Source organism: Eucyclogobius newberryi, unplaced genomic scaffold (assembly GCF_026437365.1).
Source record: "Eucyclogobius newberryi isolate DKJ021-1_F unplaced genomic scaffold, fEucNew1.0.hap1 SCAF_12, whole genome shotgun sequence".
NCBI lineage: Eukaryota > Metazoa > Chordata > Actinopteri > Gobiiformes > Gobiidae > Eucyclogobius > Eucyclogobius newberryi.
This window is the reverse complement of record NW_027315746.1, coordinates 18,349,019-18,369,569: the sequence shown is the minus strand read 5'-3', so window position 1 is coordinate 18,369,569 and position 20,551 is coordinate 18,349,019. Positions and strand designations below refer to the sequence as shown.

The window sequence follows — 20,551 nt, the reverse complement described above, 5'->3', positions numbered from 1 at the left end:
CGTTTTGTCTTTCAAAATGGCCACTTAAATGAACAACACAGATGTTTTTGTTGGGTTCTCAAACAATTAACGTATTTAGGTATTTTCAAGATTAAAACTCAGAGTGACCAGAGCCCTGCAAACCTCGACAGAGAAGAGAGAACTCCTTTACAATCTCTTTAACGTGGCGCTTGTTATTATGCTCCCTAAAAACAATAGTATTTAAATTACAAAATGTGCTTTTTTTGTATTCATCATTATTATAGCTTTTATTACCTTAAAAGCTGTTGCGTGAATGTGTGTTTCTGCTCCGTGGAGACGTGAGAGGAGGGAAACCCGGGCACCTGCAGTGTGTCTTTGAGCCACTGGGACAGTAGAGCAGGACAGTGTCTGTTTAGACTCAGCAGGACCTCAGCAAAATGTTCACTGAGGCTGCGAGGGCCTGCTCCACCTACACTCTGCAACACGTTATATGTTATAAATGATGTTATACGCACCCGAGAAGATGTCAGAAAGGTTGATGAGTTAAAGCTAATGAACAAAATACCTCCAGTATTGTTTCTATTAAAATCTTTCCATCTCTTTCCAACACCTCATGAAGCTGCGGCATGTCTTTACAGCGATTCAACAGTTCAGTCTGACAAAGATAAATACTATTTTGTTCGACATCATGTGTTAAAACACAATGCAAAATGCTTGCTTCACAATCACTCACAAAAAACTGGCTGGCGGCTTTAACAGTTGGGGTTTCTGGAAACTTCAGTGACATGATACCTGAAAAAGATGTAGTAGAAGTTTTACTTCAAAATTTAGAATGTATTATTGACAAATTATAAGGACACTTACCACAGTAAAACAGAGCTTTTAAGTCAATTTGTTCAGAAAGCAACAACTCTGGTTTCCTTTTAAGTATCTATTGGTTTAAATGATTTGAGTTAGATCATGTTTAAATATGTTGAGAAAACGTTTATCTGTTGAACCAACTTGTGCATGTAGGTACATAAAGGATTCTGCAACATCTGGGTGATCCCTTGGCCCTGAGAAGAAGAAAAAATGTTACATGATCATTTTGAAAATTATGCAGGTACATATTTCTTCACCCTTTTTAGCCTTTACCTTTATGAAATAATACAAGTGTGGCTGAGGATAAAACTTGAACTAAGTACTTTATGTTTGAAATGTAATGCTCCTCTCCAGAAAATATATGCACCATCTAAAAATATAATACAAATGATTACTTGTATTTGTAATCAAAATGAGGAGAAAATTATTTTGATCCGTGGGGTTGTACCTGACGAGCAAGATCTAGAGCAGAGGCTTGTGGGTAGGCGCTGTAGATCTGCCCGAGCATTTCGCTGAGCTGCACAACCATTGGTCCAAAATCGTGTAGGAGTGTCCGCAGTGACTTCTCGAAAACCCCGCACACTGCCTGGAGAGGATACCAGACCAGTGATACATGCACGGATACTACAGATACTCAACAACACAGGCCCTGACGACCTCACCTCCACAATGTCTGAGTCATCCAACCACTTGCTCAAGATTGTCTGTATCAGTTCAAACACTTGCTGCAGCACAACTACAACCTATCCAAATCACAAAATGTAACACTGGTCAAACATTTCTAGATCATTGAGTCATGTCTGTGCCAGGTAGACTCACTGGGTTGTTTGTTGTGTGCAAGGATGACATTTCAGCACAAATGCCTCCTTCTAAGGCGTCATGTTGTTGCTTAATATCCAGAGTGGTGAAAAGGTTGGCGAGCATACCCAATATATGAATGATGGGTTCTTTCATTTTAGTGTTTTGCTAAAAAAGACAATAGAGCGTACTGCAGTGAATATGTTATATCTATAGAGCTTCAGCGCTGTTGGCCTACCTCCTGCTGTGCCAGTGAGTCGAGTTGCTGGATTTGTGGAGCAATGAGTGAACTGAGGTGGCCCAAGATCTCATCTACAGGCAGTCCAGACAGGAGGAAACCCAGAGCCTGCATCAGCCACATGCCCTGGCTGCTCTGAATACAAACCACAACACACAACCAAAAAAGGTTTAGATGTGTGAGTGGGAAAAGTCTGTGTCAATGCTGTCTACTCACCTTGTGGATGTCCTTCATCAGCACAGCCTAAAACAAAGGGGGAAAATGTCAAAAACACGATTCACTGAACGTACTGGAAGTCATAATGTGAGTGTGGGACCTGGGACACAGTCAGGACGTCACGAGCATAGGGGCCCAGGTCCTGTCTGCACTCTCTACAGATCCTCTTCAGAGTGGACACACTGGACACACTCAGCTCAGGCTTCTCCAGACCCTGAAGCACCATGGGTAATACTCCACTCAACATCACAGGGTGGTCTGCCAGCCACTCAGCCAAAGAGCCTGCAGAAGACAAAGACGTTCTACAGTTTTCATGTAACACACAAGCTAAAGACACATGCCATGCCTATAGCTGATCATAGACACTTACCTATTGTGTACATAACCGTGTCAGCCAGCATCACATTGCTTATGTTAATTCTGGGGATTAAACCAATTAAACCAGGAATAACATCAGAATAGTTTACATCTATTGTCTCAGCGATTGACTGGAAGCCGAACAACAACGCCTCAGTCTCCTGGAGAGGGAGTCAGAGATTGTGTGATAGGAGAATAGAGATGTGCACCAATATCACAAAATACAAACATATCAATACATGTGGCAATAAGTAGTAATGGCATGTAATGTTATGTAATTACCTGCCATTCAGCATATTGCTGGGGATCCATCAGTTGGCTTCCCAGTCTGTCATAGAGGTTGCTGAGTAGTTCGGCACCCAACATTTCATACACATACATCAGGGAGTCAGAAATGTCCACCCTGTAATGTTAAACAGACAGTTTTTGCATCTTTATATTTACAAATAAGCCATCCATCCATCCATTTTCTACCGCTTGTTCCCTTTCGGGGTCGCGGGTGACTGGAGCCTATCCCAGTGACTTCGGGCCTTAGGCGGGGTACACCCTGGACAGTGGCCAACTTGTCGCAGGGCCAACAATTTACAAATAAGCGAAGTAAGAAATTGTACCTCATGAAAATGTCTGACCTGTAAATCCTGAACTGCTCTTTGTCATCTGACGACCAGGAGTCGTACTCCTCTTGGGACGGATAGCGAGATTTATGCAGCAGCACATCCACGAGCTGGAAGTAAACTGGGCGATACACATGGAGATACGCCGTCTGCTTGCCCTCCTCAAATGACATGATGTCATCCTAAACAAAAGAAATACAAATTAAAAACATTTGGTATTTAGTATGAAATGCAGAATCTTACCTGCAGAGTGTACCAGAAGGTGAGAGTGAGTGAGCTGGTGGTCTCACTGACAGGATAGTGCCCAGGCATCCCGGTACAGAACAAGATCATGTTTACCAAGGAAAGGTATTCCTGCCAACGGTCCACCTGCTCTAACAAGACCCTGCCACACACACACCAGTCTGCATACATATAGCAACACATAAAAGATGTTGTGAACTTCATGAATGTTCTTGTGTACCTGGAGTGTGTTTCTCCCATGGCCACAGCGATGCGGCAGATCCCATGTGAAGTCTCCATGTCTCCATCCTGAGCAGCTTTCTTCAGCTGCTCATGAAGCCCCAGCACCAGGGGAAGCAGCTTCAAAAGAGCGTCAGTATATCTGGACACAATAAAACTGATATTTTTGTTTTGTGTATACAGATGCATGATGACAACTTTCAGGATTGGTGGGTGAATCTACTCAAAACTACCTCCAGTTCATACATCATTTTATCTCATGCACATCACAGTATGTGAATGAATATTGAGGTGGTTTATTTGGCGTTCAGAGTGACGCGTGACGCTATTTGCAAATCTGATTAGAGGTAGGGCACTACAAGTTAGAAAAAATATATATAAGTTAGAAAAAATATATATAAGTGTATAATATTTTGACTTTGTGAGGAATGCTGAATCAAAAAACCCTATTTAGTAGTCTTTATTTTGCCTACATCAAAGACTTCTTACTTCAAGTAATTAGACCATCTTGAAACCAAAATATAAAAAATCATACCTTTGACAGTCCGGTTGTGAGATGACAGTTACAATAGTCTCCACAGCTGTTTCAAAAATCTCTGGATTGGACAGTGCCCCAAAACAGTCCTGGACCAGCTCATAACTCTCTCCTAGAGGCACATCCAGAGCCACCCAGCTGGACAGACAGCGCAGCACCTTCTCCTTCACCAGGTTGGAGGAGTCTTGGCTCTGGAGCAATTGTCTCAACATGGGACAAACGCCTGACCACTCCCCGGTGAGAGCATCTCTCAGCTGGGCACGACGAGCTTGAGTCAGCTTGCTGCTCTGGAACTCCTCTGGAAGAACCGTAAAGATCTCCAGCAAAGCCAGGCAGTGTGCTTGGGGGTCAGGGCTGATTTCGGAACCACTTTTACAGTCTGGTTTCTGAGGTTCGAAGGCCCTCACCATGTCCGCCATTGGCTGAGGCCAAGAATGAGGGATCAAGTTGAGAGCTAAAGATGCTAAAGCCACGCAGAGTCTTGTCAGGACCATTTTAGGACCAGAGGAGAAGTGCAGAATGTGGGACATGAGCTGAGTTTGGAGGCTCTCGTGCTGCTCAGAAGGAACATCGCCCCAGTGACGGGAAATCTTTGTGTGGAGAGTACTGGCACCAAAAAACTGGACTTCTGGAATCTGCAGGGAAAACATAATTCTGGACTGAAGTTTACATTAGCCCCCAGATTTGTATGAACAAAAGGAATGTTAATTGCATATTCATCTTCAAAATCTTGTACCTATAGCTCATTTCTACACCCTTCTGAAAGACCTAGAATCATTGACCTGCAACTATTTTAGTTTGTGTCCATAACATTTATATTGTATGTTTTATAACTGTCTGTTTTATATGACATGTTTGAGTTCTTGGGACTTTCCTGGTTAAATAAAGGAAATCTTGCTGTAAACAAGATTGTGTATTTTGGTCATTTGCTGGCATTTTTCACCTTGCCTGGGACAGGTACAGTTGGAAACTATCTGTATACTTAATACTGGCACGTTTACAGAAATGTTTATATTAAATGTGCATTGTCATCGTTCAAATAAACTAATAAAAAAAATCATAAAACTACAATTTTAAAGGGCATTTATTTATCATTTATCAAGATTCCAACAAAACTGGGAATTATAACCCACTGAACTTACATACACATGAGATGAGATGTGATTGTTGGTATTGCAGTACAGTAAATGTACTGTTACCTGTACAACTTCAGTTGAGACCTTCCCTTATCAAAGCTAATACAGTATGACTGACATCAGAATACCTTGTTGGGTGCAAGCAGTGCCCAGCAGAAGTGCCATGCCTGTGCAGACGCCTGGGCCTGGGTCAGCCACTTTTGGGCCATACTTTTACGCTCCATGTCTGGATCAAAGTAGAGCTGGTAGAGAGCCTAAGAGGAACAAAAAATATATACAATTAAGGGCGTATTACACAAAATGTAACCAAATGTACCGGTAATTACTAAAATTAAATAATACAAATTAAACAAGTATTTCTAATACACAGAGCTGAGTAGTGTATCATTAGAAATGTTAAGTAATACTTATGACATGGGTTGATATTACTTTGACACTACTCTAAAGTGTGTTCTTCTACTTTATTGACAAACTAAGACCATTGAATAATAATCTATTGGCTTATTCACATTTTATCAAGACTTACAACTGACTGTTGTCACTGGAACTAATCCAAAGTGCAAAGTTGTCCTATTATTAGCACAGCATATGCTTATAATTGGCATCATGTTACAAAAGATCCAAAAAGTCTTGCCATACAGCCAAATTGGGCTTCTAATGTCCGCCTGTTATGTTGTGGATGTACAATTGCCTTATGTCTCAATGTGTGAATAATATGAATGGTAGCTATACAATTGAATTATAGAATGCATAGTCTACAAAAGGCATTTATAGTAGGCTACTTGCAATCAATAAATTACAGCATCCTAATAATTTTAATCCTGTATGCGAGAGATGTTATAGGCCTATAATGAAAGTAATTAGTAATCGATGTAAAAAAGTGACTATTCTGTTCACTAAATACCGACATACCGTACATTTGTGTGTGTTTTAGAGACTCACCGACTCCACATTGTCCACTGTCCAGTCCAGGATCGGCGGACAATCCCCTGGATTGGCTAGTGGTTCCCCCATGCGTAAAACAACAAATATTCTATGTATCTTTTCAATTCCTCTTGGGCAAGTACCGTAGTAGAAACGACCAAACTCAACTACCCCGGTCTTAAGGGGAGTTAAAGAAGTGACAAGGACGAAGCGGGTCAGCTGTTCACACAGAGCACATGTGCGCCGAGGCGTGACCCACAGAGCCCAGAGAAGCTCTCACGTTTCCTACAGAAACATTGACTTCTCATTTAAAAATGTAAGTACAACTCAGTAATAAAATAGTAAACAGAAATGACTAACTTTATGTTTTGTTGGCCCAATCCAGAACAGGCGCTCTTGACGCGGTTATTGCGTTTTGACGCACTGGCGTGTGATTGGTTGGAGGTCTTCAGAAGGGCGGGAGCAACAGCTCGAACAAATTAATGCATTTGGCAGAAAACTCTCGAAACCAAATAGAATAATGCAGCGGCTTAAGATGTAAAATCCTCACTGAAATTTCGAGCAACAACGGCACATGTTGTAGTGTTCCGTGTGAGTGCACGGGAGATGCAGAGCTGCCCCTCCCCTGGTCCTCTTCTGCCCGACTCCCTCTGGATATTTTTAGCCGTGATGATGTTCCCTGTGAAATCACGTAACGGAAACTACATCAGAGCAAAAAGGGCCAGAGCTTTCGCCGCTAGATAGAGGAAGATAGACTTGTTGTTATCGTATGGAAGAAGGAGGCCGCCAATGAGATGAAAGTGGCGCTGGAATTAGGTTCGGTCTGGTTGTACCTGGTGCTGGTGGTCCTCACCAGTGCGTCACAGACACGGGGTAAGTGCGGCTTGGACAGACCTCATGCATGCGCTTGGTTAAACTTGTGACTCTGGTTTGGTTTTCAACTGACCCGATGGAAATCAAACCAACTAAAAATGCATTGTCCGATTGCATACATATTTCTGGCACGGTTTTGTGCGTAAATATTGCGTGATATGATGCACCATTGGCTCTGTATGACAATATGCACTTGTCCAAATATTTTCCACAGCCCAGACAAGAGTTTTTCCTCCGATCATCTCTTCAACATCTACATCTCTGGACACAAAAGGGGAGGACTTGAGGTTGAGGACTGATGGTGGACAGACAATCCAGAGTCTCACTGACAGCACAGACACTACAGCTGAAGTCACAGCCTTTAGCATCACAGATGGGTTTACTCCTGCCACAGCCATAACACCTGTCTCTAAAACCCAGGCAGGTGCAGTCACTTCATCCACAGGTAATCAGCATAGAAGGAAATGAAATGGTTTCCTTTTTACCACTTTTATACTTGAAAATACTGTGTCTACTTAAACTTGTTTTTAGAAGATCCCTATGACTGCCTCGTGATGGGGGAGATTGAAACTGCATTTCTTATTTTAAAAATGTGCTTACTTTCCTGAAAATAACCCCAAATGCTAATTTATGTCATCTTCTCAAGAACAAACAACATCACATTTCAGTCTATTTTAACCAGTTTTGTGTGCTAGATTATTAATATTTCACAAACACTTCATAAAATTGAAAGGAAAGCAACAAGTGCAAATGTGACAAAGTATGTACTACATGTTTACGCCTTTGACAAAGCCATTGGCTGAACACTTTCATGGTAAGTTTACTATAGCTATGGCAAAATGATTTTCAGTCACAAATTTCACAGTTTAAGATTCCTCCAAAAGTTACAACTGAATACACAACACAATTGAATACACAACACATTTTAATTTTATACGGGTTACTGTTTAACAAGCAGTTAGATTGGGATAACTACAGTTTCCCCTGCTCACACTGCTGTATTAAATGCACACAGTTCATTGATCAAGCCACAGATCAGTGTAATATCTGTGTCAAACCCGAGATGACTATAAAGAGTTCTTTCACACAAGGCATAAGCACAGTCTGACATTTGTGTACTAAGCCCCCACTGCACTCACCCAAAGTGTTTTAAGTTGAAACATCCCTGCACTGCCTTTACCTCTGTGCTTTGTTTAGCTCCAGAGAGCCCTGTGGACACACACACTCCACTGGGCTCATCGACCACTCAAATCCCTGGACACACCTTTTCATCTCAGCCTGCCAGCGCCTCTCTGGGCGGGACCCCCTCTATCCTGCCCTCCGCCGACCCACTGCTGGTGTCTCTGAGCACGGCCTCGGCCCAAACGACAGGAGCGCCTCAGGGCATCGCAGGGCCAACTCACCAGGAGACACCGTCGCAGCTCAATGTCGGTGGTGAAGGTGAGAACTGATTAACAGAGATAGTACAAATATTCCATTTTTGATGCTGAAATGGGTGTTTCTGAAATGTGATTGTGCTTGGGGCAGATTCTAGCGGGAGTGTGCGCCGCTCCCTGGACCCACTGCTCGCTGGCCTTTTGTCGGTGTTCATTGTCACTACGGCAGTCATCTTTGTGGTACTTTTTCTCAAGTTTCGCCACCAAAACAACAACCCAGAGTTTCACCGGCTCCAGGATCTACCAATGGTGAGAGAAAAAAATAAAAGTTTTACGCATCAAGTAGGGGGTATTGGCATGGACAACAGCAACTAAATGTTCCATATTGAATCCAACATTAAGCCATATTTGAATATTGTTAAGTCAGGGGTAAATGCTAAATCTTCTGTTTGACATTTTTTACAGGATGATTTGATGGAAGACACGCCTCTTTCAAGATACACCTATTGATGCCTCTTTAGAGAACTTAAGATATAGTTTAACTGAAGTACTTGGATACTGTATGCTGCATGCACATGATATTTAGTGTTGAAAAAGTGATACCATAAAACATTAGTCATATTATACAACATTTTGGTATTACCACATTTTTGGCATTTCACATTCCCTCTTAAACTCAGATATGGTTAGTCAGGACAGGTTGACTTATCCAAACCTATGTTATTACGTATGCACAGCACTTTAAAGTTGCATAAGTGACCATAGTGCCCCCTAGTGGACATGCAGCACAGGTGGCTCAAGGTAAATGGCGCAAAATCGACTGAGGAGGTCGATTCTCTGCTTCTGGTGGAATGTTTCCAAAACCTTGCCACAGAAAAGAAGAAATGTAAGTATAGAAAGTTATTTAGGGTAAAAATGTAATGTAGTGTTATTGTACAGTGTTGCGTTTGACATCAGTATCAATTAATCGGATAATTTGATTTCCTGTACACGATACAGGCTAATCTGTCAAAAGTATTATGAAATACCACTGGAATATTGTCTTGTTTTCCAATAAACCTAGTATAGATTTTCATCGGGGGTCATGGTATTTTTGTCAATAATAATGTTGAGTTTATGTGGTTTCTGAACTGCTGACCAGATGTTTTTTTGTTTTTTACCTAGTGCTGCCTTACAAGTGTTTATAGTTGCCTTAAATGCAGTGTTTTAAGAGTGACGTAAATAAAATGTTTTTGTGGTTAAAGTAATTTTAAATAATAAAATTGTGTTAAAAATATATAAGTTTTACTGTCTTGAGTCTCAATAGCAACAGTTTTGAGTTGCAATAGGTTTTTTAAAAGCATTTTTTGGCCCATAGGCTTTATCCAACAGGATGGTGCGGCGTGAAATGGGGATGAGACTGGGGAATGGCATGCATTAATAATTTCATGGCATTACATCATATTCGATTTAAAGATACATTTCAGCTTTAAGCCACACTCCACCTGCAATGTCCCACATCTTCTCCATGCATAACATGGACAATGTGGCTGTCAGACTTTACAACAAATACTGTTAGCCCTGAACATGTGTCATTCGTCTTCATAATCATGTGCAACACTTTAACATAATGTCAATCATCTTGGTGCAATATTCTCTGTCCATATAACAGCTGTAAATAAGAGTGTTACTATTGTAATTATACTTTTTTAATTAAGAGTATAATTATGGAGTATATTTTTACAAGTTATCCGTTTATTATTTTTTAATTCTGTACCTACTTTGTGTTGCAATACTGGTATTTCCCCTTTGTGGGACAAATAAAGGCTCATCTTACAAAAACAAATTACTGATAAAAGATGTAAGCATTTTTATTGAAGTATAAAATGTAAATCTTATAGTGTAGTCATATAGTGCATTACTGCTCACATGGTCAAACATACAAAACCGTATTAAACGCTATAGGAGGCATTATTGTAGTAGGGAGGTGTGGACCTCCTCATTAGCAGCGTGCAGGACGGAATGATCCAAATCTTGGCCCTGTCCAGCCCAGCAGGTGGCGCCCAAAGTTGAGTGTGGTCATAAACATTCCCATGAAGGCAAAGTTACCAAAGGCTCCTCTCATTCTCTTGGAAGGATCTGAGCAAAAGAAAATGTGTAGATTAAGGAGTTCAATTTGCTCATAATGAAAGACTTTTAATATAAATAGTATCATCAACATACCTCCAGAATAGTAACCATATGCATAAACCTCTCGGCCAATTATCCACACAAGGCCAAGTCCACTGATCAGACGCTGCAACCAGACAGTAATCAGTTTAGCAATGTCTAGCATACCATTTACACACATGGTTAATAATGTTTTTTAGAGTCCCTGCTGCTAAAGTTTGTTATATTGTAAAATGTTTTATTACTAGAATATGCAATCTAAAAAAAAAATCTCAAGTTGATATATTTTCCATGACAAGCAACAAAAAGAATAGGAATAGTAAAAACATAAACTATGATAAAATAAGGCATGCAAAAATAAGTGTTAAAATACAAAATTATATATATATATATATATATATATATATATATATATATATATATATATATATATATATATATATATATATATATATATATATATATATATATATATATATATATATATATATATATATATATATATATATATATATATATATATATATATATATATATATATATATATATATATATATATATATATATATATATATATATATATATATATATATATATCACGTTATGTGAAGTGCATAGAACAATATTAATACAGCATTGTGCCAGTCTACATAAATTAGTGTGTGTAATTAATCATGATGAGAAAGTACTCATATTTGAACTTACCGGGCTATGCAAACCACCAATAGCCAGGCAGAAAAGAAAGGGCGGGTACATTTCCAGGCTAGAGGTGGCAAAAGATGATGCATTTGTTACATAGTCGAAAATTAATGCAATTTTTAGTAGTAAGATGTACTTACGTGTTTTGGTGGGCACGCTGGACACAGTTAAATTTGTGGCCGTTCTCTGGATCATCACTGTACATAATGGGATACTGGGGGAAAGAGGACATATTGTGCAACATTAATTAACTTTTAACCTTGCTGCAATGGCATTTCCTCATCATTAGTTGCATGCATTTTGTTTTATTGTTTTAATTTATTTTTGAGCAATTCTGTATTGTCCAACATTAAAGGCTTGCATGCTTGAAAATACCTTTTTACCTATCCCGTATCGCCGCCCTTGTGATTATTTGAAAAAGTAAAACTCCCAAGTGATACACATAGCCACTTTTCTGCTTCTTACTATGATGAAATGTCACTATGAAGAGGCGGGGATGATCAGTTTTGCAGTTTTAAACCGAAAATCAATGACCTCTTATCTATTATCAAGACATCTTAGATCTATATTGCAGTGAACAAAATGTACATTTATGATTATCTACTTATGTTAGTTAGTTCAATGGACTATGGACCTGAAAAGTGCATAATCCGTAGTAAGTAAGTAGTAAGTATGAAACAGTTTGATATAAATTCATATTTGCAGGGTTCATTTAAAGTTTGATATAATGCCTATATTTTGCCCATCTCACCTCCACATTGTACTTCTTGCGGGCTTTGACCACATTGGTGGCCAGGTGTCCCATCATGACCATACTGGCCACTCCAGTCAAGACAACAAAGCCATACTCCTTGGACAGAACCACCATCTTGGATACCCGAGGCAAGAATTGTTCAATGAAAGGAAAACGAAACAAAGAGGTCAAAAATAAGAACTATTACAAATGTATGTAAGCAGTGCATTTAATCTGAAACATGTTATTACTTTCAAAAACTGAGCTAAATGTAGCACAAAGTCATCACCAGTGGCACAAACAAGCTGATCAGCTCCACCCAAACAAAAAGGTCACCTAAGGACACAACCTCCAGGACACAACCTCCAGACCCTAATAACTACGACAAACACAAAATCAAATCTATATTAAACAGCATCGGTGATAGGGAACACGATCATTTACCTTGGTCTGTGCTTTAAGGGAGAAAAGTCAGCGTAGTCTTGGTGAAGCCACAGAAGGAGGAGTGTGTGAGGAACTTCCTGTTTTATGAGCCAGTGGGCGTGTTCTGTCTGTGCGTTTATCACTTTCTTTCACCTTTTATTTATTTATAGGCCTACTTGATAGTTTATTGCTCACTTCTATATCGGAGTTTGACCTCTAAATACCACGCGTTCAGTTATTTTCTTTAGATTTTACAAGAGACAACTCAAAAGAATGACATCCAAGATAACAGCTCTATTACAGCTGAATCATGGTGTACAGGTAGATTCTGCATGAGTGGCTGGTGCTGGTATTGAGGTTAAAGGTGTCAGTTGTGAACAATAGACCAACATATTTCTCTTTGATTGCAGCAGCAGTTGGGGACACGCCTTGGCATGAGTTTGTTTGAATAAGAGCCAAGCCTGTGTTGGGCTTATCCCACTAAACTAACTGTCAAATAGCATGGGGGAAATGGACAATATTGTTTAAATAAGAATGTACAAATATATAATAAGACATATGAAAAGGCAGTCAACAGCTTACAAATGTAAATAGCTGGCACCAGTAAACTTGACAAGTGAAAATTAAATGATGTCGGCTAAATAAAAGTAAACCAGAATTTGCAACTGCGCCAAAGATTCCATTTTATGTTTGTCTAGTGCCGTTTCTGGCCACTAGATGTCCTCCTTGAGTTGTTTGTAGGCATCGGTCCAAAAAGGATCTTTTATGTGATTCAAAGTCACAAGATGCAAGAGAGAAACGCAGGAACAACTTTTATCCCAGAAGTGATGGTGAAAGAAAGTCTAGAGTGAATGAGGTTAGAGAGTGTAAAATGTGGATGTTTACCATGTCTGATTCAGCAACTAAGCTCAGCTCCTACACATCCAAGAATAGATCCCTGTGATCGCATGCTTGTGGGGGCCACCCCGGTCCCCCGGCCCGGTCCCTGTCCCTATTCGTCTTGCACGGTTCCTGCTGACTATTGGATGCCCTAAGAGTGTTTGCTGTCCATATAGGATACATGTATGGGATAGCTCGATATAATTATATCCTGTTGTGTGTGGGATTACCTCACTAAATAGTCTCAGAGCCCATGTGATGTAATGAGCACGTTAACATGGTGCAGGGGTGTCAGGTGCACGAGCTTTTCTACGCACGCAGCTGGGGCGTCTTGTATGTCAGACCTAACTCAGAAAAACACCATGGACCCAGAGGCTGTGCTAAACCAGGGGGAATCCACAGTTAATGCATTTTGCTTTATTTATATATATTTAGGTCTACTTAATAATTTAAACCCATTCATCAACACTAGATGGCACTGTTATAAAATGATTAAACATTTATGAACTCTCAGATCTCATGTCATCTTAAAGGTGCACTAAGTTTTCTGATAAAAGGTTAGCTACAAGTTTATGGAGATGAAATCGCTTTGCCTGGACTGTTCCACAATAACTGTCATTAGACTTTATTTTACTTCTATTACAAAATAAACAGATCTGACTTGTATCCTGGTCGGATGTGGACATCGTTTGCCTCCACAGAGTTTAATGCCATACTGTGGGACATTTTAGGCAAAGACAAAAAATAGGTGCACCCTGGTTAACGATCCGTCCATCCTATAAAGACATTTGCTCTTTTTAAAATATGACCTGAATAATTGGGATACACTCCATGATTTATTTTGTCAATCAAATGAAAAGTGGTTAATGATACATGCAAATGCTCTTTCCTCATAGTATTATATTCACGTGTAATCTGTCTGTTGAGTGTTTTCATGCTTAAAGTATGATCTCACCCCACACACTCACTCTCATCCACCGCGCGGCTGGTGCGCCCCCTTCCTCTGGATTCACTTCCAGAGAGCGAGAGGCGCATGAGACATGTAGTGGAACAACTGAGGCGACTCGTGGTGCCAGCCGAAGACAAGATGTGAATACATTCTCAGTATAGCTGTGACTAGAAGAAATCCGATAAATCAATGTAATTTGAAGCAGTTTTAAGACTTCTGTTGTCAAGTTCAGGAGACGCGCAGGAATGAGGATGGAGTAACATTACGCGCGCGAGGCTGGCACTGACTTCGCGTTTGACCTCTATGAAAATCATTTCTGAAACAAACAAGCTGCACAGGATGTTTCAATGAAGAATGTGCCCGGGTCTGGCTCTCTCCAAACGGGGTGGATGAAGCCCTCGGTGTCATGCGTCTTGCCCCACAGACAAGCGCGCACCCCCTGCGGCTCATAGTTCTGCTTCTCGTCTTATTTGCGGGGGTGACCACGTCCCCGGTGCTGTCCACGGGCTGCCCAGACCGATGCGTGTGCGATGACCAGCTCGTGGTACAATGCGCCGGGCAACACCTGACCACATTCCCGGTCAACTTGCCCCTGGCCACGCGGCAGCTCATCATCTCCAACAACAGGATAGTGGAGCTGCCCCCGCTCGCGCTCAACTACCTCTCGGACCTGGTGTATCTCGACTGCAGCAACAACTCCCTCACGGACATATCCGAGTCCACCTTTGGGAATTTACGCAAACTGGCCTATCTTGATTTATCCTTTAACACATTGAGTCGCGTAGAGGACAGGACGTTTGGACCCCTGGCCAGTCTGGTCATGCTGAGGATGACGGACAACCCGGGGCTCTCGCACGTTCACCCGGACGCTTTTGTGGAAAACGCGGCTCTTCAAGTGTTGGATGTGAGCCGAAACAACCTGACAAGCCTCAACATCACGTCGCTGCTCGCGCTGCCGGCTCTTCGCTCCGTGGGCCTCAGCGGGAACCCCTGGAGCTGCGAGTGTGACAATGAAGACCTCTGTCTGTGGGTTTATCTGGAAGGCTTCAAATTTCAAGGTTCTGTCACTTACATTTGCATTAACTCAATTGTCCTTCATGATAATCGTTTTAATCTAGACGTGAGACCCACAACAACAAGAGATCACATGTCAATCATTCTTGAAGATAAATCAGTGTTTCATGAGAAAGGCTCAGGTGGAGCTCATGACCTCTAACTGTAGCAGTTATGACTGTGATAACTGCTGCAGTTTCTCAGACTATTCATTTGGTACAACACCTCGTTTGGTCATAATAATATAGGTCATGGTGTGTCCAAACTATGCATAAAGTAATCAAAATAACTTTACATAGCATGTCATGAACATCAGATGAAAAATAGGTTTGAATGAATCCATCGGGGCCGGGTCGCGGGGGCAGCAGTCTAAGCAGGGACTCCCAGACTTCCCTCTTCCCAGACACTTCCTCCAACTCCTCCGGGGGGATCCCAAGGCGTTCCCAGGCCAGCCGAGAGACATAGTCCCTCCAGCGTGTCCTGGGTCTTCCCCGGGGCCTCTTCCCGGTGGGACATGCCCAAAACACCTCCCCAGGGAGGTGCCCAGGAGGCATCCGGAACAGATGCCCGAGCCACCTCAGCTGGCTCCTCTCGACATGGAGGAGCAGCGGCTCTACTTAGAGCTCCTCCCGTGTGACTGAGCTCCTCACCTTATCTCTAAGGGAGCGCCCAGCCACACGGTGGAGGAAACTCATTTCGACCGCTTGTATCCGCGATCTTGTTCTTTCGTTCATTACCCAAAGCTCATGACCATAGGTGAGGGTAGGAACGTAGACCGACCGGTAAATAGAGAGCTTTGCCTTTCGGCTCAGTTACTTGAACTCCTCCACTTGGAGCCATCAGGACAACATTGTCTGCAAACAGCAGAAATTAGATCCTGTGGTCCCCAAACCGGACACACTCCGACCCCTGACTGCGCCTAGAAATTCTGAGGGTCATGTGGCGAGGTTTTAATTTAAACAAGGCTAGGGTACACTAATCATAATCAATACTGTTTTATTGATTATATAAAACTATAAACAAGTAATATTCACAATTAAGAGTCACATGAAATATTTAAAATAGCAAATCTCATATTGACATTGAACTGTTCACTCTTTCACCTCTGCTTGCACAGCCCAGATTTATTTGCTGTACAACAGAGGCAGGTGCGGGAAATGCTGCTGAACACACTTTACACGCCAAATGACAATATTCTGTATGATAATACAAAAGAGCATATGTGTCCAAACACATCTAAACATAGTTCTAACTACATTGTTGCATGTTTCCAGTCCAGTTAAGTCTGAGTTTATGGCCTCTCTCAGCTTTCATGTAGCAGAGGCACAGGTGACAGTCGTAACACACGCTCAAATAACAGCAGGAGACAGAGGGCTGTGTGGATTTAACAGGGAAACCAGGGTTGTAGTCTCTGCTCAGGTACATATACATACTGTATATATTAGCAAATGCAATTAGAATATATGGTCTCTCGCAGTGTTGCTGCTCAATAAAGTTATAAGCCAGAAGTCAAGACAACAAAACCAAGCCTACCAGCACATCTGAGCAGGACTGATCAAGGACTTCATAAACCATATTGTATAAACAAACCTGGACTATTTTGTAAACCATGAGCTGCTGGTATCTGACCCCAGTCTGGGAATCAATGACCAGGACATAGCCTATGCACCAAAAGCAACATAACGTATGTTTGTATTTCACTTCTGACAACCAATGCTTTCACATCATAAAAAAATAAAATATTGACTACTTTTTGACAAACGATCACTGCTGCAGCATCCAATATTAATTCTTCTGTTGTTTGGCTATTGTCAAGTTGATGCATGTGTCTGATTTTCTGCAACGTTTCTGCAATTTCCACTTTTTATCTTAGCTTTGGCGTGTGGTTGTCACTATGCAAAGGCCATGGACTATTTATAGTTTGTGTTAGTGAGCAAGAGGCCAGTCATGATTCTGACACTATGAACATACATGCAAACGCTCAGAAGGCATCCCCAGCTTGTCCCCACAATACACTCCACTACAAAGCTCAGCACAAATCCCTATGCAGCTCCGGCTCAGTTCAAAACATGTCGTACAAAAGCTGGCCTATTTCTCCTCGGTTTGTCCTATTTTTCTGGCTCAGTACAGCAGAACCTCTTTTACACACATAAATGCAGTATATTCCTCTTAGTTTGTTGAAGATGACCGAAAGAATGAACTAATGTGCACAAAGGGAAAAGGGAAAAGATGGTTGCTATCTTGATCCAAACTGTTTTGAGAGCAATATGAGTGTAAGAACTTTAGTTATTTCGCAGTGTCCTGTGTTAGAGGTTTGCAACAATATAGTGAAGATATGGACATAACAGGCTGATATTTTTGTTTCCCCCAAATCAAAATAATAATAAAGCTGCAGGGAACCACAAGCTGGATGCAGAGTTGCAGAAGGAATGGTATCCCGAAGTGCTAAATACAGACGTATGCAAATCACTGCACACAGGCATAACATGATCGGTAGAGAGGGAAATAACAAATATGAAACCAATATGTTATAAATAATATTGGAAGCAATGGATGTTTTATTACATGTGCATATGTAAATACTATATGATTCAAATATTCTTTAATGAAAAAAGGTGGTAAATAGCAGGACAACACTGCTTTAGTGCATCAGTCAGTGTTTTGGACATCACTTCGTGTTATTTCTCGTCCTGAGTCTCACCTGGCTGGCTTGTCTCCTCAGTTTAGGAGACGCATCAATAGTGAGTTAGACAGAGCGAGGGAGCAGAGACAGATAGAGCGCTTTAGGAAAGGAACCAACAGATTCTCGTCCGTCTTGTCTTCCTGGTTAGATTAGCACTCCCCCAGCTGTTATATAAGGAGCGAGTCCTGAAATAGAGCACGCTGGATGGGAGAGGAGAGAGGAAAACCCTTTCCCTTTGATGCCAGTCTCTATAAGGGGGTGGGGGCGCTTTAAGCCAGAAGGGCTTTCCTCTATAGCTGTCAAAAACATGCTCACGAGAAGAGGGTGTCTGTGACCAATGATGCAAATATGAAAGGGACATACCTCTGATGTAATGTAACATTCTGAGTCAAATGAGACAGATAGAGCCAAGGCATGTTAAATATGTTTATGTTGGGGATTTACAATTGCGTTGATCCAAAGCCTGGATAAATGGAAAGGATCTTGCAGACTATGAGCCTGAAGTTAGAAAATAGAATGCAAAACTGAAAGACAGAGGAAAATGTACATAACTCCCTCAATACATTTGATATTATTTATGATGTATTATTATGATAACGGGACTTCTGTTTGTTGTGAGTGTGGTGCACAGCGTAATCCTCTGAGGATCGGCGCTGAGAGCAGCAAACCATCTCTGTTCTGCAGCTTCCTGAGCAAGACAAGATAATTGTGCAAAAATGAATATTATGTAACATTCAACTGCATTCATCCTTTTGTAAAACAATAATTCAAAACATTTTCTCCAAAAATATATCCAAAATATGTATTACTTATGCTTCGTCTTAAAGCTGGGGTACCCAAATTTATTCCTCAAAATTATTAGTAAATTCTGTTTCCCCCCAGAAAGTGTATTGAAAATGTGGTTGGAAAAGACCTTATTCTAATTATTATTATCTTTTCAAACTTGTGATAAAGCCACGTGAGTCACTTTATGATGGTTTTGACACTTTGGGATGAAAGCTGATTGGCTGTGAGGGGATATCTTACCCTGCTTCTCTTTTTGTGTCTAAAGCTGTGCTCGTGGCCAAAAATAACATGCATGTGAATACTAGTGATGAACTAAAGGATTAGGAGCTAAGAATGAGTTAGAAAGGTTTAATACCTACTTGCTTATTTCTCTGTTGGAAAATGCGTACATCAGCTTTAAGGAAATTAACTGACTCAATTATTTGGCCTACCTTCATACAAATAATTTTAATGATAATGTGACATTGCAAACTATTCCCTCAAAATATACAACATCGTTCTTGGCCTGCTCCTACAATAATAGGAAATGTTTGTTTGTGATAGTTTTATTTTGCTTCTTGTGTCTTGTCAACACCATTATTTAAAATCTGACAGTCATCTATTTACTGTAGTTTTTTTTAAAAGAGATACTTTGGCAACGTGTTTGTGTTGCCAAACATGTGATTCAGGACCATCTGCAGGTTGAGGCTGACACAATGGGCCACATCACTATTTAATCTTGTGGTGAGAAGAGAGGGTAAATAATTCACCCAGTGTTGTAATGTTGTTACTTGGCATGGAAAATATGTTATCCACAATTTCAAATATTTTATGATTTTGCGTGCAGTCTCCTGAAAAAATAGGAGCCTGCACTCATGCATCTTTTAAAGCTCTTCACACTGATATGTACTGAAAGCATGAAAAATTCAGCAGCGTTTAATGCCATAATATTTCTGACGCTAAGGGCGCTCTGATATGTAACATCAAAGGAGTTGTTGATGCCGGTTTGTGCAGGTTATCAGCCGTTTGTCACTAAAACGAAATGTTTTCTGCCAAAGGAGTTATCTACATAAGCAAGAGTCAAGGTCTGAATCATTAACATTAGCCCTGCAGTGGAGCTCACAGTGTGAAGAGCTTTCTCTGGTCCGTGCATGTTCACAGAGATGTCAGTTGACTGTTTAATGTTTGTTGTTTGTGACAGATGAGGGTCAGACGGTGTGCGGCTCACCTGCAGACCTCCAGGACCGCCGCCTGGGTGAAGTGGGCATCCAGTTACGCACACTGTGTCACCAGACGTTGGGATCCTGGGACTATCTTTTCTTCATCCTTATCGGTTTTGCCATCTTCGCGGCTGGGACAGTGTCGGCCTGGGTCATGGGGGTCATCATGGTGTTGTATGAGCGCTACATCAAGAAGAAAGACGAGCAGGTGGACCCGGATGAGGAGGAGGAGATGCTGGAGATGGGGATTTCTGGGAACAGGAGCGACCAGGACAGTGAGAATCTAAACGACACACACACAATGTGACGGGATGGACGTCAGCTCCTAAAAGAACACACAGTGCCTCTGAACTGAGAAGAAGAGAGTGTAGGACAGTATCAGACATGTTCCGACTGCAAGATACTGCTATTATGGTGTAAAGCAAGTTTAAACAATTTGGCATTGTTTAAATAAGGGTACACTGTGGAAAAAGGGACCTCATGTTTTAATTAAGACACTAGCATTATTGGCTTTATTATTTATTTGTTTCCTCGTTTCTGCATTTTACAGAACAATGGACCCCCCATCATGGCATTTGAAAAACTCTGTGGTAATCGTATAATTAATTGCGATTCTAAAACATGATTATAATAAAGCAAAGGAGATTT

The 20,551-nt window shown here is 41.1% G+C and overlaps 4 protein-coding genes across 4 annotated transcripts; 2 read left to right on the top strand and 2 right to left on the bottom strand.

The window, feature by feature from the left end:
• Nucleotides 1-14: 14 nt before the first annotated feature.
• On the bottom strand, nucleotides 15-6,500 carry LOC140356292 (importin-13-like). The gene is made up of 21 exons (XM_072441143.1): nucleotides 6,121-6,500; nucleotides 5,307-5,432; nucleotides 4,043-4,677; nucleotides 3,509-3,649; nucleotides 3,289-3,430; nucleotides 3,061-3,227; nucleotides 2,714-2,834; nucleotides 2,445-2,592; nucleotides 2,175-2,356; nucleotides 2,075-2,101; nucleotides 1,859-1,993; nucleotides 1,642-1,788; nucleotides 1,485-1,565; nucleotides 1,271-1,408; nucleotides 1,096-1,192; nucleotides 964-1,016; nucleotides 826-892; nucleotides 695-753; nucleotides 527-616; nucleotides 256-437; nucleotides 15-185 (listed from the first exon to the last, which is right to left on the bottom strand). The coding sequence occupies exons 1-21, from the start codon at nucleotides 6,190-6,192 to the stop codon at nucleotides 92-94; spliced, it is 2,904 nt and encodes a 967-aa protein (XP_072297244.1). The 5' UTR covers nucleotides 6,193-6,500; the 3' UTR covers nucleotides 15-91.
• Nucleotides 6,501-6,623: 123 nt separating this feature from the next.
• On the top strand, nucleotides 6,624-9,608 carry LOC140356308 (uncharacterized). Its single transcript, XM_072441172.1, has 5 exons — nucleotides 6,624-6,975; nucleotides 7,190-7,420; nucleotides 8,173-8,415; nucleotides 8,503-8,660; nucleotides 8,817-9,608. Exons 1-5 carry the CDS (start codon nucleotides 6,897-6,899, stop codon nucleotides 8,859-8,861), a joined length of 756 nt encoding a protein of 251 aa, XP_072297273.1. The 5' UTR covers nucleotides 6,624-6,896; the 3' UTR covers nucleotides 8,862-9,608.
• Nucleotides 9,609-10,185: 577 nt separating this feature from the next.
• On the bottom strand, nucleotides 10,186-12,106 carry mgst3a (microsomal glutathione S-transferase 3a). The gene is made up of 5 exons (XM_072440362.1): nucleotides 11,950-12,106; nucleotides 11,339-11,412; nucleotides 11,205-11,262; nucleotides 10,554-10,626; nucleotides 10,186-10,469 (listed from the first exon to the last, which is right to left on the bottom strand). Exons 1-5 carry the CDS (start codon nucleotides 12,064-12,066, stop codon nucleotides 10,333-10,335), a joined length of 459 nt encoding a protein of 152 aa, XP_072296463.1. The 5' UTR covers nucleotides 12,067-12,106; the 3' UTR covers nucleotides 10,186-10,332.
• A 2,137-nt stretch (nucleotides 12,107-14,243) lies between these two features.
• Nucleotides 14,244-20,551, top strand: lrrc52 (leucine rich repeat containing 52). Its single transcript, XM_072441137.1, has 2 exons — nucleotides 14,244-15,240; nucleotides 19,885-20,551. The coding sequence occupies exons 1-2, from the start codon at nucleotides 14,589-14,591 to the stop codon at nucleotides 20,208-20,210; spliced, it is 978 nt and encodes a 325-aa protein (XP_072297238.1). The 5' UTR covers nucleotides 14,244-14,588; the 3' UTR covers nucleotides 20,211-20,551.

Bases quoted from the DNA above. Each gene is read 5' to 3' on its own strand.
- LOC140356292 (XM_072441143.1), bottom strand. From the start codon at position 6,192: ATGGGGGAACCACTAGCCAATCCAGGGGATTGTCCGCCGATCCTGGAC. The intron at 3,650-4,042 runs GTATGATTTTTT...TATTGTGTCCAG, and splicing joins TCACAACCGGACTGTCAAAG to ATATACTGACGCTCTTTTGA. The intron at 3,431-3,508 runs GTACACAAGAAC...TGTGTGTGGCAG, and splicing joins ATGGGAGAAACACACTCCAG to GGTCTTGTTAGAGCAGGTGG.
- LOC140356308 (XM_072441172.1), top strand. From the start codon at position 6,897: ATGAAAGTGGCGCTGGAATTAGGTTCGGTCTGGTTGTACCTGGTGCTG. The intron at 6,976-7,189 runs GTAAGTGCGGCT...TATTTTCCACAG, and splicing joins CAGTGCGTCACAGACACGGG to CCCAGACAAGAGTTTTTCCT. The intron at 7,421-8,172 runs GTAATCAGCATA...TGCTTTGTTTAG, and splicing joins TGCAGTCACTTCATCCACAG to CTCCAGAGAGCCCTGTGGAC.
- mgst3a (XM_072440362.1), bottom strand. From the start codon at position 12,066: ATGGTGGTTCTGTCCAAGGAGTATGGCTTTGTTGTCTTGACTGGAGTG. The intron at 11,413-11,949 runs GTGAGATGGGCA...TCTTTCCCCCAG, and splicing joins GCAAGAAGTACAATGTGGAG to TATCCCATTATGTACAGTGA. The intron at 11,263-11,338 runs GTAAGTACATCT...TGCCACCTCTAG, and splicing joins CAGCGTGCCCACCAAAACAC to CCTGGAAATGTACCCGCCCT.
- lrrc52 (XM_072441137.1), top strand. From the start codon at position 14,589: ATGCGTCTTGCCCCACAGACAAGCGCGCACCCCCTGCGGCTCATAGTT. The intron at 15,241-19,884 runs GTTCTGTCACTT...TGTTTGTGACAG, and splicing joins GGAAGGCTTCAAATTTCAAG to ATGAGGGTCAGACGGTGTGC.